The sequence below is a fragment of the Podarcis raffonei genome, chromosome 4 (genome assembly GCF_027172205.1).
Source record: "Podarcis raffonei isolate rPodRaf1 chromosome 4, rPodRaf1.pri, whole genome shotgun sequence".
NCBI lineage: Eukaryota > Metazoa > Chordata > Lepidosauria > Squamata > Lacertidae > Podarcis > Podarcis raffonei.
In genome coordinates this window covers 3,640,640-3,654,881 of record NC_070605.1, presented here as the reverse complement: position 1 = coordinate 3,654,881, position 14,242 = coordinate 3,640,640, and the positions used below count along the sequence as shown (strand labels likewise).

The 14,242-nt window shown below is 45.4% G+C and overlaps 1 protein-coding gene across 7 annotated transcripts in view; it reads right to left on the bottom strand.

The window, feature by feature from the left end:
• NUP98 (nucleoporin 98 and 96 precursor) overlaps positions 1 to 13,691 on the bottom strand; it is a 45,003-nt gene extending 31,312 nt beyond the window's left edge. For 3 of the 7 annotated variants that reach the window (XM_053384729.1, XM_053384731.1, XM_053384733.1), the window contains exons 1-8: positions 13,397 to 13,690; positions 9,450 to 9,511; positions 8,597 to 8,699; positions 7,348 to 7,455; positions 5,624 to 5,803; positions 4,607 to 4,743; positions 1,872 to 1,979; positions 1,268 to 1,451 (exon numbers count right to left, since the gene is read on the bottom strand). In XM_053384729.1, the coding sequence (XP_053240704.1) occupies positions 1,268 to 1,451; positions 1,872 to 1,979; positions 4,607 to 4,743; positions 5,624 to 5,803; positions 7,348 to 7,455; positions 8,597 to 8,672 (793 nt within the window). In that variant the 5' untranslated portion in view covers positions 8,673 to 8,699; positions 9,450 to 9,511; positions 13,397 to 13,690. Of the gene's footprint in view, positions 1 to 1,267; positions 1,452 to 1,871; positions 1,980 to 4,606; positions 4,744 to 5,623; positions 5,804 to 7,347; positions 7,456 to 8,596; positions 8,700 to 9,449; positions 9,512 to 13,396 lie in introns of all 7 variants that reach the window. The other 4 variants (XM_053384734.1, XM_053384735.1, XM_053384730.1 and 1 more) reach the window with 4 other exon arrangements.
• Between the last annotated feature and the right edge of the window lie 551 nt (positions 13,692 to 14,242).

The following is a 14,242-nucleotide window of genomic DNA, read 5'->3' as shown; positions in this document are numbered from 1 at the left end:
GGTTCCAAAGGATGATGGTGAGTAGATGCAGCTACATTTTATTTTATTAAAAAATTATAACCTGCTTTTCACATCTGGCTCTCAAAGCAACTTAAAAAAATTTAAAACGTACAACACACAAAATTTAAAACATGAATTAAAACATCAGAGAATAAAACTGTTTTAACTTGGTGTCTGAAACTCAGCAGAGATGGCACCTGGTTTCTAGCAGGAAGGCATTCCATAGATCTGGAGCTACCACACCGATGGCAAAGCTCCTCATATGCACTTAGGCATTGTTTTGAGCAGAAACAAGGACGGAGGAATTCGACTATGGCTTCAGAGTTTTGTGTTTTTCTTTTTTAAAATTCCTGTCATTTTAATTTTCAACTTACAAAACCATACACCACTTTGAACTCCCAATCAAAATGAGGAAGCATCAGTAGAAGCAGCACAGAGGTGTTTGGTTCTAAGTTGCTTTGGATCGTCTTGGACAAGATGAAGCAACTAACACCAATAATAATAATAATAATAATAATAATAATAATAATAATAATAATTTATTATTTATGGCCTGCCCATCTGGCTGGGCTTCCCCAGCCACTCTGGGCGGCTTCCAACAAAATATTAAAATACAGTAATGCATCAAACATTAAAAGCTTGCCTAAACAGGGCTGCCTTAACAAACAACAACAACATTGGTGTTGCTGGGAGGTGCTTCCAAGAAATAAAAGATGACTTGAGCAGAGCCATTTTAGAGCAAGAAAACAGCTGTGACTGATCAAGGTGCCTGTCCAGTCAATGATGCCAGCTAACCACATATGATATCAGGCAAGATACTGCCTTAAATCAGAATCAAGAACTAAATAGTTCACTTCTTGTGCGCTATTAATTAAGTGTGGCATTCTACTTTCTGGGACTTGCATCACATGCAGAGCAACTCCCTTGGGCACTTTCCCCCTTTTTCTGAGAACTTCTCTTATTTGCACTTCTTCCTTACTTGTCCCAAGGAGCTCAAGGCAGAATCTGCTCCATCAAGGAGATTGCTCTGTTTGCATGTTTTCACCCAAGCATAAAGAGAACACGTGGAGTTTTGACAGCATCTTATAAATCAGCAGCCAGCATTTCAAGCTGTGGATGTTATTATTTGCATGTGTCAAAAAATATTGGACACCTAACATGACAGAGTCTCAAGGCAACTTAAAACAGTATTAAAAAAACACACAAGTACCCTGAAAGGCTACTACTCAAAGAGTCATCCTGCGCAGGTCAAAGCAGCAGTACTTACTGGTTCCAAACCCTGTTTTATTCTGTCCATAGGAAAAGCCTGTGTTAGTGGTGGTGGAGCCAAAGAGTCCTGTGGCTGCGCTGGAGGTAGCAGTGGATGAGCCAAACAAACCTGGCGTGGCTCCAGCTCCTACAGGATTGGTGGGACCTTTCCTGTTCGCTTGATAGTCTTCCAAACGGAGCTCCTAAACAAGGAATATTTCTTGAGTATAAACGTCTCACATGGGACACCACCTGTTCCCCACACCTGCTACCACCACACCTTCTCAGGCAAAAGCGATGCAGTAAAACATTGGAGTCGACAGTCCCTGGGCACAGGGCAGCGTTCTCAAAGAGGACAAAATGCAACTTTGCCAAAGCAGGCATCAGGCACCAGAAACACCTGCCTGACAGGTTTCTCCTGACAACTGTGATGTGGCAGTTCAGAATGTGGTCCACCATGTGCATAAATGCCTTGCCTCCATTCTTTCTATTCGAAATGCAAAGAGATCACCCCCATCCACTGCTATAGAGGGAGGAGAGCAGCACTCCAATGTCTGAGCCACAAGACGGGATGTAAACAAACAGGGACAGCATGCAGAGATACAGATATACGACGGACTGACCTCTAGCGATTTGCTTTCATATTCTTTCATAGCAGTAATGCACTGGTGCTTGGTGCTGATGTTTGTGCTGACTCCGGACTTAACCATAGTGTCAGTACCCGTAGGGGGCTGTAAGAGAAATGTGAGCACTCATCAAGGTTACTTTAGATTTAATTCCCCTGGAAGTCCTGTAAGGCACAGAGGGAGCAGTAGGATTCCTGTGAGCCTCCAAGCAGCCACTCATGTGAGCTAACAAGAACACTGAGACAACCCAGCATGCTACAGCATGTAACACCCATCCTGGCACAACTGAACTGGCTGCCGATTAGTTTCTGAGCCCAATTCAAAGTGCGGGGGTTGACCTATAAAGCCTCACATGGCTCAGGACCTCAATACCTTATGGACTGCCTCTCCCCACATAAACCAACCCAGACCCAGCCCTTGTCTTCTGAGGCCCTTCTCTATGTTCCCCCTCCCAGAGAGGTTTGGAGGGTGACAACAACAGGCCTTTTCTTTGGTGGCTCTAACTGTGGAATGCTCTCCCCAGAGAGCCTCATTTGGTGCCATCAGGACATGTCTTAAGGCCCCAGGTAAAAACATTCCTCTTTACTCAGGTCTATGGCTATTAAATAATCTCTGTCCTGTAAAAGTGTGGGGAAGAGGACTGTTATTATGATGACTATTTTATTATTAGGCTGTTTGTCAGTATGCTTTTATTATTATGTTTTCATCACTGATGTTCTGCAACGTGCTTTTAATGTTGTACATCACCCTGGGATCCTTTGATATACATAAATTGTATATATAAATTATAAAAGGCAATATATAAATATTAATATTAATACAGCAGTTCAAATTCTCGGTCAGCTGTGAGGCACCCTGGGTTTCTCACCAGGTCAGAACGGGACTCAGGCTTCTAGGGAGGAGGATAAGACGTAGAAGATGATAAACAGAAGGGGCTTTGCTTGCCTTGGTATGCAAGGGATGTCCACGCTTTCCTGCCATCCTGGTACAAAGCCACACACTGCCCTGGCCTATGGTCTGCCTCTGCTCCTGCTCTAGGCTGACCTGGCTGTCAGGGCCCTTCACTACCTGGAAGGCAGCCCTCATTGTCCTGGGCTGTGCCTGCTGCTGCTGCTACTCTTTCTGCTGTAGCACGAGCAGGAGAGAGCCCCATCGCCACTGGTGCATGTGGCTGAAGAAGGGCTCAAGAGAGCGCTCCCTGCTACAAAATCCTGGCATCTTCTGCTCCAACAACTGCTACAGAACCCTCATGATCAACTATTCCACCTTCTGCTTAAAGGAGCCTCTGCACACAAGTTTTCCAGCTCAACGCAATGCCTCGCACTTCTGTTCCGCACTTGGAACACCTGGCTGGAAATGCCGGAGACTGGAAGCGGTGACCTTCTGCAGGTACGGCATGTGCTCTGGCCACTGAGCCATGGCCTTTCCACAAGTGATCACACAGAAGCTGAACCACCACAGGCTGGTTAAAGCCGTGTTATTTAAATGTGATCCAAATAAAGAGATAAAGGACCAAAACTGAAACAGCAAAAGACAAGAGTACCTGAGCTCTTATTCTGTGATTCATTTGCCAGGCGAGGCTTCTCCAGAAGATGAGCTGGCCCATGGGCAGTAATTGAATTTCTCTTTGGAGAACTGTTTTATCAGTTTTTATTTCCTGAGGTTTTTTCTTTGCTGCTAGAAAATGGTTTCCCAACTCAGGCCTCTGAGCAGAAAAGGAGGCTTCTTGAGAGAGTATTCTCTCCCTTCAAGGCTGGGAGGCGGGGATCACAAGTATCGGCACCTGTGATATCTTTCTGTGCTGTTGCTACTGGAGGTCAGTGTGGGCCTAGCTAATCAGAAACTGGCCACACCTGTGAGAACATGGGCTGCTCTTAACACAGTAGAGTCTTCTCATTGGCTATTCAGAGTCACTGGTTACTAGGCAAAGTTGGGGTAAAACTTTGTGCTAGTTCTCACCATGTTGCCTGACACCTGGCAACACCTGTATGCTACTTGCTGGAGGTCAATTTGCTGATTTGGTTTATAAAGCAAGTTAGTTCGTTTGGTGTCTTCTCTTACCATTCCCAACTGCTTTTACTTATAATCTCACTGGGATACAGCTTCATTATTTATGCTGCTATTTTCTTTTTTAAAAAACTCTTCCTGCTACTTGTGTGTTTCTTTGGATGGGACCTGTTGGTACTGAATGTAGTTATCTTAGTCTCTTGGTCAAACTGCTACTGCATAAACTTTAGTGGGCTTGAAGCTTGCAGGGACAGCATCTGGTTCCCAAAACCTCATGTGGCATTTGGGAAGCTCTCGGATTATCTTGATTCAGGCTGATGGATTTACAGGAGTAGTGGCAGCATACTGCCTTACAGGGTTGATATTCAACTCTGGTCATTTGGCTACTGCTCTCCAAACCAGAGGGCTTTGCCGCCACGGTTCCCACTGGCAGCTATTGCAAATGTTATTTTGTAATATTCAGCAGTTTAAAACTATTACAAATATATAGATAAATAAAATACACAATAAATACACCAGATGCATCTTTCGTTGGAATAGGGAGTCCAAAGCATAGTGAACAGAAAGCAGCCTCTTCTGGACTGCAACTCCCATCAGCCCTGACAAACAGGGCAAAATGTCTGGAGTGCTAGTAGTTGCAGTCCAAAACAAACATCTGGCATCATACTGGAAAAAGCTAGGGAATGGATGGAACTAATTTTAGACAGGAAGCAACTGGGACTTACATTGAATTTAATGGTGGTGCCAGTTGGAACGGTAAAGCTGGTTGATCCGAAGAGGGAACCGGACGTCCCCCCAAACGGATTGGCGGTTGTGTTAGTGGTTCCAAATAAACCCCCGCTGCTAGTACTTGTCCCAAAGTCTGTAGAAAAGGAAAAGCCAAGTCAATGCCCAAATACGAGAGGAGACAGTGCCCAAAACAAACGATAGCCTTACTTTTTACCCTATGCAAGGCAAGTGTTTAAGGCAAGGGAGCTTTTAATGTTTGACTGATTACTGTATTTTAATATTTTGTTGGAAGCCGCCCAGAGTGGCTAGGGAAACCCAGCCAGATGGGCGGGGTATTAATAATAATAATAATAATAATAATAATAATAATAATAATAGCTGACTGGAAACAGCTTGGACATTGTGGCAGTTCAATTTAATATGAAATACAAGAGCATCTTGCAGAAAGGAGCATAAATATTATGTTCCCCCATACAAGTTTTTCTGTATATCCATTTTGCTAATACCTCCCCCCACCCACCCAGCAGCAGAGCAAATACCCATGCTGCCCAGGGCAGGCGTGCTCCCGAGGGGGGCAGAGCAAGCCGCTCATGGGCAGGGAGCGAGCTGCATACAGTGGACATTCAGTGCGCTGCCCATCCGGCGACTCCCAAGCCTCCCCCAAGCTGTCAAAACGAAGGGGGAAGGGGGAAAATGCCACCGGCAAAGCTCCCCCCGTACCTCAACGTCTCGGGGTAGGCTTGGGAGTTGCGGGTGGGCGGGGCGCTGAATGTCACCCCCCCCCTCAGTGAGGGCACCTGGGGCGGTCCACCCCCACCGACCCCCTTCCTACGCCCCTGCACCCACCCCAACAAGGACTAAAGCAATGTTTTGGCTTCCTTATGGCAGTCTCTGAGGGTTACAACAATTATAAATACAGCAATCAAAGTGATTTAAAGAACTTAGAATCACGTGGTTGTGCTGCGTAAAGAATTCTTCAAAATGGTCTGGAAATAGCAATAGATTATACTCACTGCCAAACCCCACAGGTTTACTCTGTGCAAAGGCATTGTTCTGGGATGAAAAGAGGCCTCCGCCAGTGCTTGCTGTCCCAAACAACCCACTGGAAGTGCCAGTCGATGTTCCAAATCCGAAGCCAGTGCTGGTAGAAGAAGTGGCTGGCTGGCTGAAGGTGCTGGAACCAAACAACCCTCCTGGAACCAGAAATATCCCATCAAAACAGACACAAGAAGGGGTGGGATTATTTGATGATGAAACCCACACAGACATACGCACAAATCCACACACACACACACACATATATATATTATATGCATACATGTTTTCAGTTATACAATCGTATCACTTTACGTCCTTGTACCGCAATTCTTTCGTAATTCCCACCCAGTATTCCATGACAGTTCTTGTACATCTTAATTAGCCGCATATACAATAATACCATCGTCTTGTTTTCAGCCTTCCCATACCCTTTATATTATCAACTGCTGGTCAGAAGGTATCCACTACCTGGAATTTGTATTTAAGATCGAATTTTGTAAATATTCCCATAGATGCTCCCAGTCACTCCTCATCTGTTTATCATCTACATTTCTTATCTTGGATGTCATACTTGCAAGCTCAGCAGATTCCATTAGTTTATTTAGCCATTCTTCTTTCCCTGGGGTTTCTCTTTGTTTCCAGTTTCTCACCTATACTATCTTTGCTGCTGTTGTTGCATATATATAAGAAAAAGTTATGGGCTTTTTTTTGGTAACCCATTTCCAATTAGCTCGTTGTACACCATTTCCCCAAATTCCTTTGCCTGATTACATTTCCACTATAAGTGAATAAATGTACCCTCAATTTCTAGACATTTCCAACAGAGTTCCGAATCTTTTTTATATACATTTCGGCCAGTGTGACTGGTGATATACGCATAAAACCTAATGGGATGAAGGTCCATGTGTGTATTTCAACACAACAGAAAAAAAGCAAATAAAACCAGTTTATAAAATTACGAAGATAAAGTGCCTAGGTAAACAGATTTTGTTTGTTTGTTAACAAAAAACTGGACCATAGGTGCCAGGTGGCCCCCTTCAGTGAGGGCACTCCACAAACGAAGTACTAGCACTTAAAATGATTCCTTCTTTGTTGTTCTTTGTCCCTCTGATAAAGGAGGAAACTGGCCAAGAACTTCAGCAGATTTTTTTAATGGGCAGACTGATAGGGGAAGAGGATCATAGGAAGGGTGTGACTAATCTGGCCCCATCTATCAGTCAGAGGAGGCGAAGCAGCTTCAGGGATTTTGCTGTCCCCCCTGCTCCAGTTGCCACTTGCCCTGGGACTGCAAAAACAAGGAGAAAGGGGTGCTCTGGCCCACCACCTACTCAGAAACAAAGGTCACCAATTATCTTCCAAGCAAGAATCTCACCAAGGGAGGCTCATTCTAGCCCAAACTGGATATAAATGCTTAGTTCCTCGAGGCCAGAACAATATCCTTCCTCTGTCTTTTCCCTCTGTTTCCCCCTTCATTAGTCTTTTTCAAATTTGTAAACTTGATGACAGTCTCTGTCTCTCTTTTTATTGATGCAAGCTACTTTGAGAGGCATCATTTGTCAGAAGAGTAAGATAGAATTGCTCCTACGTGTTCTTGGGCCCTAAGAAGCTGTTACCTAACAGCCAGCAGCTTAAACTGAGCAAAGTAAAGAGGCAAACAGTGAAGGGGTTCAAGTTAAGGAATAAGAAGCAGTGGTAATACCTGTACCTGGCTTGGTCTGCGCAGTCCCGAACAGTCCTCCTGCATTATTATTTGTTCCAAAAGCAGATGTCCCAAAAGCTCCTCCACTTGTAGTGCCAAAGCCAGCATCTGCAAAGCGGGTAGAGTTGGGAGATGAGACTATATATGGTCTGAGTACAGAAGGGGCTGAAACCACATAGCAATGAGCTGGTTGTACAGCTGCAGTTGGCCTACAAGAAGTGATTTCAAATACAAGCCTAGCACTTTCTGAATGGAACATGGTTCTGTAAGCCATCTCTATTAGGAATGCAAGAGTCTTCTGTAAGAGAGCATGTGGCAACTCAGCCAAATATCTGATAGGCAAAATATTGGCTTTTCAAGCCAACGTCAAAGGAGGTTACACTTAAAGCTGAATTAGCCTCTTAATGAAAACATTAAAAACCCAAACTGGCAGCCTAGGACAGGGGTGGCTACCCTGTGGCCCTCCTGATGTTGCTATACAGTGGTGCCTCACAAGACGAAAAGAATCCGTTCCGCGAGTCTCTTCGTCTTGCGGTTTTTTCGTCTTGTGAAGCAAGCCCATTAGCGGCTTAGCGCTATTAGCGGCTTAGCGGATCAGCTGATAAGCGGCTTAGCGGCTTGGGAAAAAGGGGGGGGGAGGAAAAAACCCCGCAGGAACTCGCAAGACATTTTCGTCTTGCGAAGCAAGCCCATAGGAAATTTGTTTTGCGCAGCACCTCCAAAACGGAAAACCCTTTCGTCTAGCGGGTTTTCCGTCTTGCGAGGCATTCGTCTTGCGGGGCACCACTGTACAACAACTCCCATCGGGAACACTTTTCAACACTGAAACGGTCTTCCCCTGGAAGGTGGTGGACTTTCCTTCCTTAGATGTTTTTAAGTGGGGGCTGGATGGCCATCTCTCTTGAGCTGCAATTCCTGCATTGCAGGGGGTTTGACTAGATGACCTCGGGGTGCCTTCCAACTCTACAATATTCTACAAATCTCTGGTCATCTATTGCTCATTCTGGCTGGGACTGATGGGAGTTCAACAACGGCTGAACAGGCTCCCTCACCAGCTTAGAAGTGAACGAAATGCTTTGCATCCAGGTGGTCTGAAGTCTATTCCGGCCGCGTCCAGTTAAATGAGATCACAGAGCAGGTAACGTGCAATACCTGTGCCAGGATGGGCAAATAGACTGATCTGGTAACATGGCAGCACCCTGTGGCCCTATTCATAGGCTTCACCACCACTATCGCCCACGTCACTTACTCTGCCCAAAAGTTGAAGTCGTCCCAAAACCGCCTGTATTGCCTCCGAAAGGCGTTCCAAATGATTTGTTAAACATTTTGAAGTTGTTTCAGGTTCTCAAGACCTAAATGAAGAAAATAAAAATAAAAACTTAGGTGAAATCAACGTTTGGCCTTATTGAGAAATGCCAGATAAATACAGATATTAAAAATGGGGTGGGGGGGAATATATGGCTATCCATCTCATTACCATTAATTACTGCACATTGCCATTTTCAACATGAAAATTTCTATCCTGCTTTGGCCAGCCTGATGCTCCCGGAAAGCTCTTAATAAGGACATGGTAGCAAAGGCCACCTCCAGGATCTCCTGCAAAGGTGTATCCCATCCAGAGGCACTGACTTTACTGAAGTGATGAAATTCATGTCTGGCTGTACTACCTGAGACATCAGGTCTGCATGTATGGCTCTCATCTCACCAAGCATTTCTACACAAACATTTCTACACCAACAAACAAAAGTCCACTGCCTATAGAAAAATAGATCTCCATTATCTTCCTAGCATGCTTTAGGGAGCTAACATCCATTAGGAATAAGGTCTTTTCTGTAGCTGTTCAGTTGTGGAACATTAACTTCCGGGAAGTCTCTATGTGTTCTGCCCAGATCATCTGCTGTGGGCACTTTAGATTCCAGGAGCAATTAGCAGAGATTCTCCACGTTTTATTTAACTATATTTGTTGGCTATATTTTTCCTCTAATAGAAAGCTAGCCTAAAAATATTCTAAAATAAAGAAGCGGCTGAACATTTTCATTTTTACATCTTGTGTGAAGTCCTAAGCATATCCCAATCATTCCACTACTTATTCAAATTCTCACCTTTATCTTATTCCAGGCTACTTCACGTGGACAATGTTCATTCGCTCAGGATTCCCATTACCCTATGATGAAGACAGACCCAAGTTAGTACTTGATTAAAAACGAAAACAAAACTAAGAGCTTGAGTTTAACATGAGTGTTGGAGTTGTGGAAGGGTTACTGGTTTGTTTTGTTCTTGTGTTTATTATGTATTTTCTGCTTTTATCTTATATTTTTATGTTGTGAACCGCCCTGAGATCTATGAAGAAGGGAGGTATACAAACTGAATAAATAAATAAATAAATTAAATAAAATCATACCTCCAAATGCTTTGGACAAGGGGTTTTGCCAAAGCAGACAAACATGGCTCCCTGAAACATCACTGCAAGCAAAGCTCAGCTAAAAGTCACCAGTTTTTAACTTGGGTAGGCATGGCTACCAGTGTTCAAAACTCCCATTGTTCTAGGCACGTTTTGCAACAGGGAATTTCATTAGCACAAGCAGTTTCTGAGCTCTGGGCACAGTACTGCACCTAAGATTTCAGAGAAAAACTGCAGAGTGGAAGGAAAGGAGGACCTTTTTCTGCCTCCCGACTTCCAGCTACTCTCTGAATGCTGGAGAAGAGACCCTCTTAAGAATATTAGGGGGGTGGGCAGGGGAAGGACTAGACCATGTGAAAAATGAACATAATATTTTAGCTGCAGTTCATTCATTTTCAGCTTTGTATTCTTGCTATAAAAAAGTGCGCCTAGACATTCCGTTGCTGCACCCATAACCTAGGTTTAAGGTGCCTAGCTTTAGCTCCAAGCTTTCATATCTCTGTTTCTAACACTGATGGCTACCATTGCGTCTAAGGTTTCTTAACAGGTAGAGCATACGGATACTGCCCACAAAAAATGAAAGTTTTTAAAAACTCAAACCACTGCCTGTATGTCACTGAAAGTTTCTCTAAAGCCAAAACAGTTTATTCACATAACAGCATCATTTCTTTGCATTCTCCAGTTGTGGCCCTGGGCTGAGATGGTCACACAGAAAGGATTTAAACTACACAGCTGAATGTTATCCTGGTGGTTTCAAAGAACTTAGCATTAGCACTTGCACTCATTACAACCTCCTTGTCAGTCCTTCCCAAAGCTACTGATATGCACCACTAGAAGCTAGCCTGTGGCTGTGTGATCTTTAAACCATCTAAAGTAACCTCCATCTAAATGTGCAACCACCCCATAGTACCATCACTCACGTACAAATTGTTAGACTTACTGTCTTAAATATGTGCCTTCAGTCTAATCCAGGCATAGGCAGACTCCAGCCCTCCAGATGCTTGAGACTACAATTCCCATCATCCCTGACCACTGGTCCTATTAGCTAGGGATGATGGGAATTGTAGTCCCAAACATCTGGAGGGCCGGAGTTTGCCTATGCCTGATCTAATCCAAATGATTTTTCTGCATAGCAAGCCCACTGTTACTTTCATAGAGCCCTATCCCTCCTGCTTGATGTACAGTATTAACAAAATGATAGTTTTTATTTTCAGCTTTCATTTATTTTCTAGCTGCCCAACTGGCAAAGACAAAAATATTACTCCAGTACCATATATTTCAACAGCTTACAATATCCTAACACTGGACAACTTTGTCACTGCTGTTCTGTATACTTCCAAATTCATAAACTTATCAAAGCAATATATTATGCACTGAAGTAGGCACATATTTTTTAATTTGGTTCTATCCCACCTTTCCAAAAAGCAGCTAAGGGCAGTGTGCATTTCTCTTCCACATCATGTTTGCCTTGCAACAACTCTGAGTGGGGATTCGAACCTGAGCTTCAGGGTCTAAAAATAGCTGTGTGAATTTTAGCTCTGCTACCAATGTTTCCATTTAAAAAGTTTCACCGATTCAATAAAATGCAAAGATATGCAACAATAGTTGCCATTTAAAAATATGCATGTGTATCCAAGATGGTGTTTAATTTATGAAAACACTCAGGCGAAACATTCAAGGCAGCATGACAAACACTTATGATTATCAACTTTTTCATCCACCAATAACATTGTAGGGCCATTAAATAATTTAACTTAAAAATGACTTTCCTTTGGGGTAAAAACGCTATTGTACGGTTCCCCAATTGCCTCTTAACAGTTCTCTAACTAATCCTGGTGCTTATCTTTTTATACTTCAAATAGCTACACACATGGCAGAACCTTGTTTCCAATGCAAGAAGAAAATAAGAAAAGGATAGTTCTTGCCCTCGTGGAACAGGGCAAAGGCCCACCTAGTCTACTGGCCAAATGGGAACTCCAAAGAAGAACCGGAGAGCAACAGTAGGGATTGCCAATAACTGCTTCTGAGAGCGGAGATGGAGCACTGCCATGACACAGATATGAACTCAGGTCCTGCTTTGGGGTTCCCATTCATATGCTTAAGTGCCATCCTCCACTCTCACTTGCACATTATCCCAGCAGTTGTTGTTTTCTGGCTGGTAGCAGTTCTTTAAAACCTCCTAGGATTTCCCAGCTCAGCTACCTAAAGAGCCTACTAATCAGAGACTCTGGAAAATAAACCTGGGACCCTCTGCTACTGAATGATAGGCCCGCCCCAAATAGGCAGAAACCACCAATATAAACACACAGAGACACTGTACTCACTCATCCCAAAGTTTACACCCATGCTTCCTCATACACTGCATAGTTAAGCTATGACACTTGCTCCCACAGCCACCAACTTGGATGGTTTTAAAAGAGGATTAGCCAAGTTCATGGAAGATGTCACGCAACCAATGGTTACTAACCATGATGCTAAGCTCTGCCTCTAATGTTGGAGACAATAATTGTTACATAATGCTGTTACCAGCAATGCTTCTGAATACCAGTTGCTGGGAAATGAAGCAAGGAGAAACACTCTTGTGCTTGTGGGCTTCTTTCCCTTTGGGTCATGTGTTTGGCCACTGCAATAACAGGATGTTGGACTAGACGGGCCCCTTTGGCCTAGTCCAGCAGACTTGTTTTACAGTGTTTACCTACTGTATGTCACACCGAAGGCTCTCAGTGGCTGTCCCCAGATTTTGAAACCCCTTCCCTAGAGAAACCAGATGGGTTCCTCCTTGTTGTCCTTCTGTTGGCAGGTGACAACTTTCTTGTGCCAACAAGTGCTAGGGAACTGACTGCTTTTAAGGAAAGGGGTGGTGCTGAGACAATCTGTTTATTTTTACAGTTTGTTGTTGCTGGCGTCAGTCAGTCTCAAGAAATAATGCAGTGCACCTCCAGGGGTGAAGTCAGCCCTGTTTAGGGAAGTTTTTAATGTCTGATGCTGTATTGTTTTTAATATTCGGCTGGACGCCGCCCAGAGTGGCTGGGGAAACCCAGCCAGATGGGCGGGGTATAAATAATAACATTATTATTATTATTATTACTATAAACCACTGCATTAGCAGCACCAACGTGACCTCCCTGGGGCGCAAGGCTGGGCAGTGTGTCTGGAGGTTCTGGACTGCCCAGAAGACAAGGCCCCCAACAAAGGAAAGCAGAGCAACGTATCTGGCACCAGCTTGCCTGCAGGAGCTGCCTGCAGGAGCTGTACAAGGCGGCATTCTGGATTTGTGTAGGATCGACTCTTTAGCTTTTTCTTACAAAGATATTCCATAAAGCAGCAGAGCTTTAGGATTAGAATTTTCCTTCTCCTATATGGCATACTAACATTGATGATGAATCCTTTTTCAATTATTGGGGTTTTTCCTCTCCCCTCGTTTTTTAACTGTTTCTGTTCTAGCTGTAAACCACTCCTTGAGCCCGACAGGGAGAAGGCGGAATATAAATACAATGCTAACAATAATAACACACTAGCGGATCCCTGCAAGCGACCCACAAGCCCCGGGACCACAGAAGGGGCATCTTCTACGTCACTCTCGTGCGCTCGGCGCTGCACAAAGACCCCGCTCGCCCCGGCCCCTCCCACCTCCCGAGCGCCACTCACCCTTTCCCAGAATCCTCCGGGGCCCCGGCGGGGCTTCACCCGAGCCTGGCCTGGGCCTGTAGACGACGGCGGGTCGCGCGCTCCTCCGCCCCGGAGCCTCAGCGCGGGAAGGCGGCTCGGGCCTCGCCGCTCGCTCGGGTGGGCGCCTCGGGCCGTACACGCCACGAACGGAGGAGGCCGCGGCGTCAGCTCCACAGACACCCACCTTGGCTGCTGTCGCCTCACGCGAGAGGTCGAGAAGCGCCGAGGGAAGTTGAGGGGGGAAATAAGTGCGTCACACACGCACGTCCGTCGCACGCACGCACGCTGACGCGTGCCGTCAAGGCGATCGGCGCCTCTTATTGGTTCGCTGATCCTTCCTCGGAAGGCGTCGTTGCGTTGCACGGCCGTGCGCCGAGGCCGTCAACTCCGCGCTGGGCTCCTATTGGTCGAGCGGTGGCTACGAAAGCGTAGCTGCGCCATGAGCCGGCGCAGTCCGGTCCTGACCGCCTGTATCTCTCCCCCCCCCCACCCTTCGCGCCGCTCGCATTCTCTGACGTCAGCCGCAAGAGGCAGAAAAGCAGCCGATTGGCTGGGAGGCCGGCTGGGGCTTGTTGCTGGGTGGCGGCAACGAACATCCGGGCCACGAGGAAGTGCGGTGGCGGTTTTGAAACGGGAAGGAGCCAATCAGGATCGCCCTCGGGTTTCCATAGCAACCCCTCGAGAGGGAGACAAACCGAAAGCTCCGAGTTAAGAAATAAATAATGGGCGGCACGACCCTTACCCGGGAGTCGGCCCCATTGAAACCAATGGGGGCTACTGCCGAGTAAGCGAGCGCAGTGGGCTCCTGCCATTGTCTCAGAAACG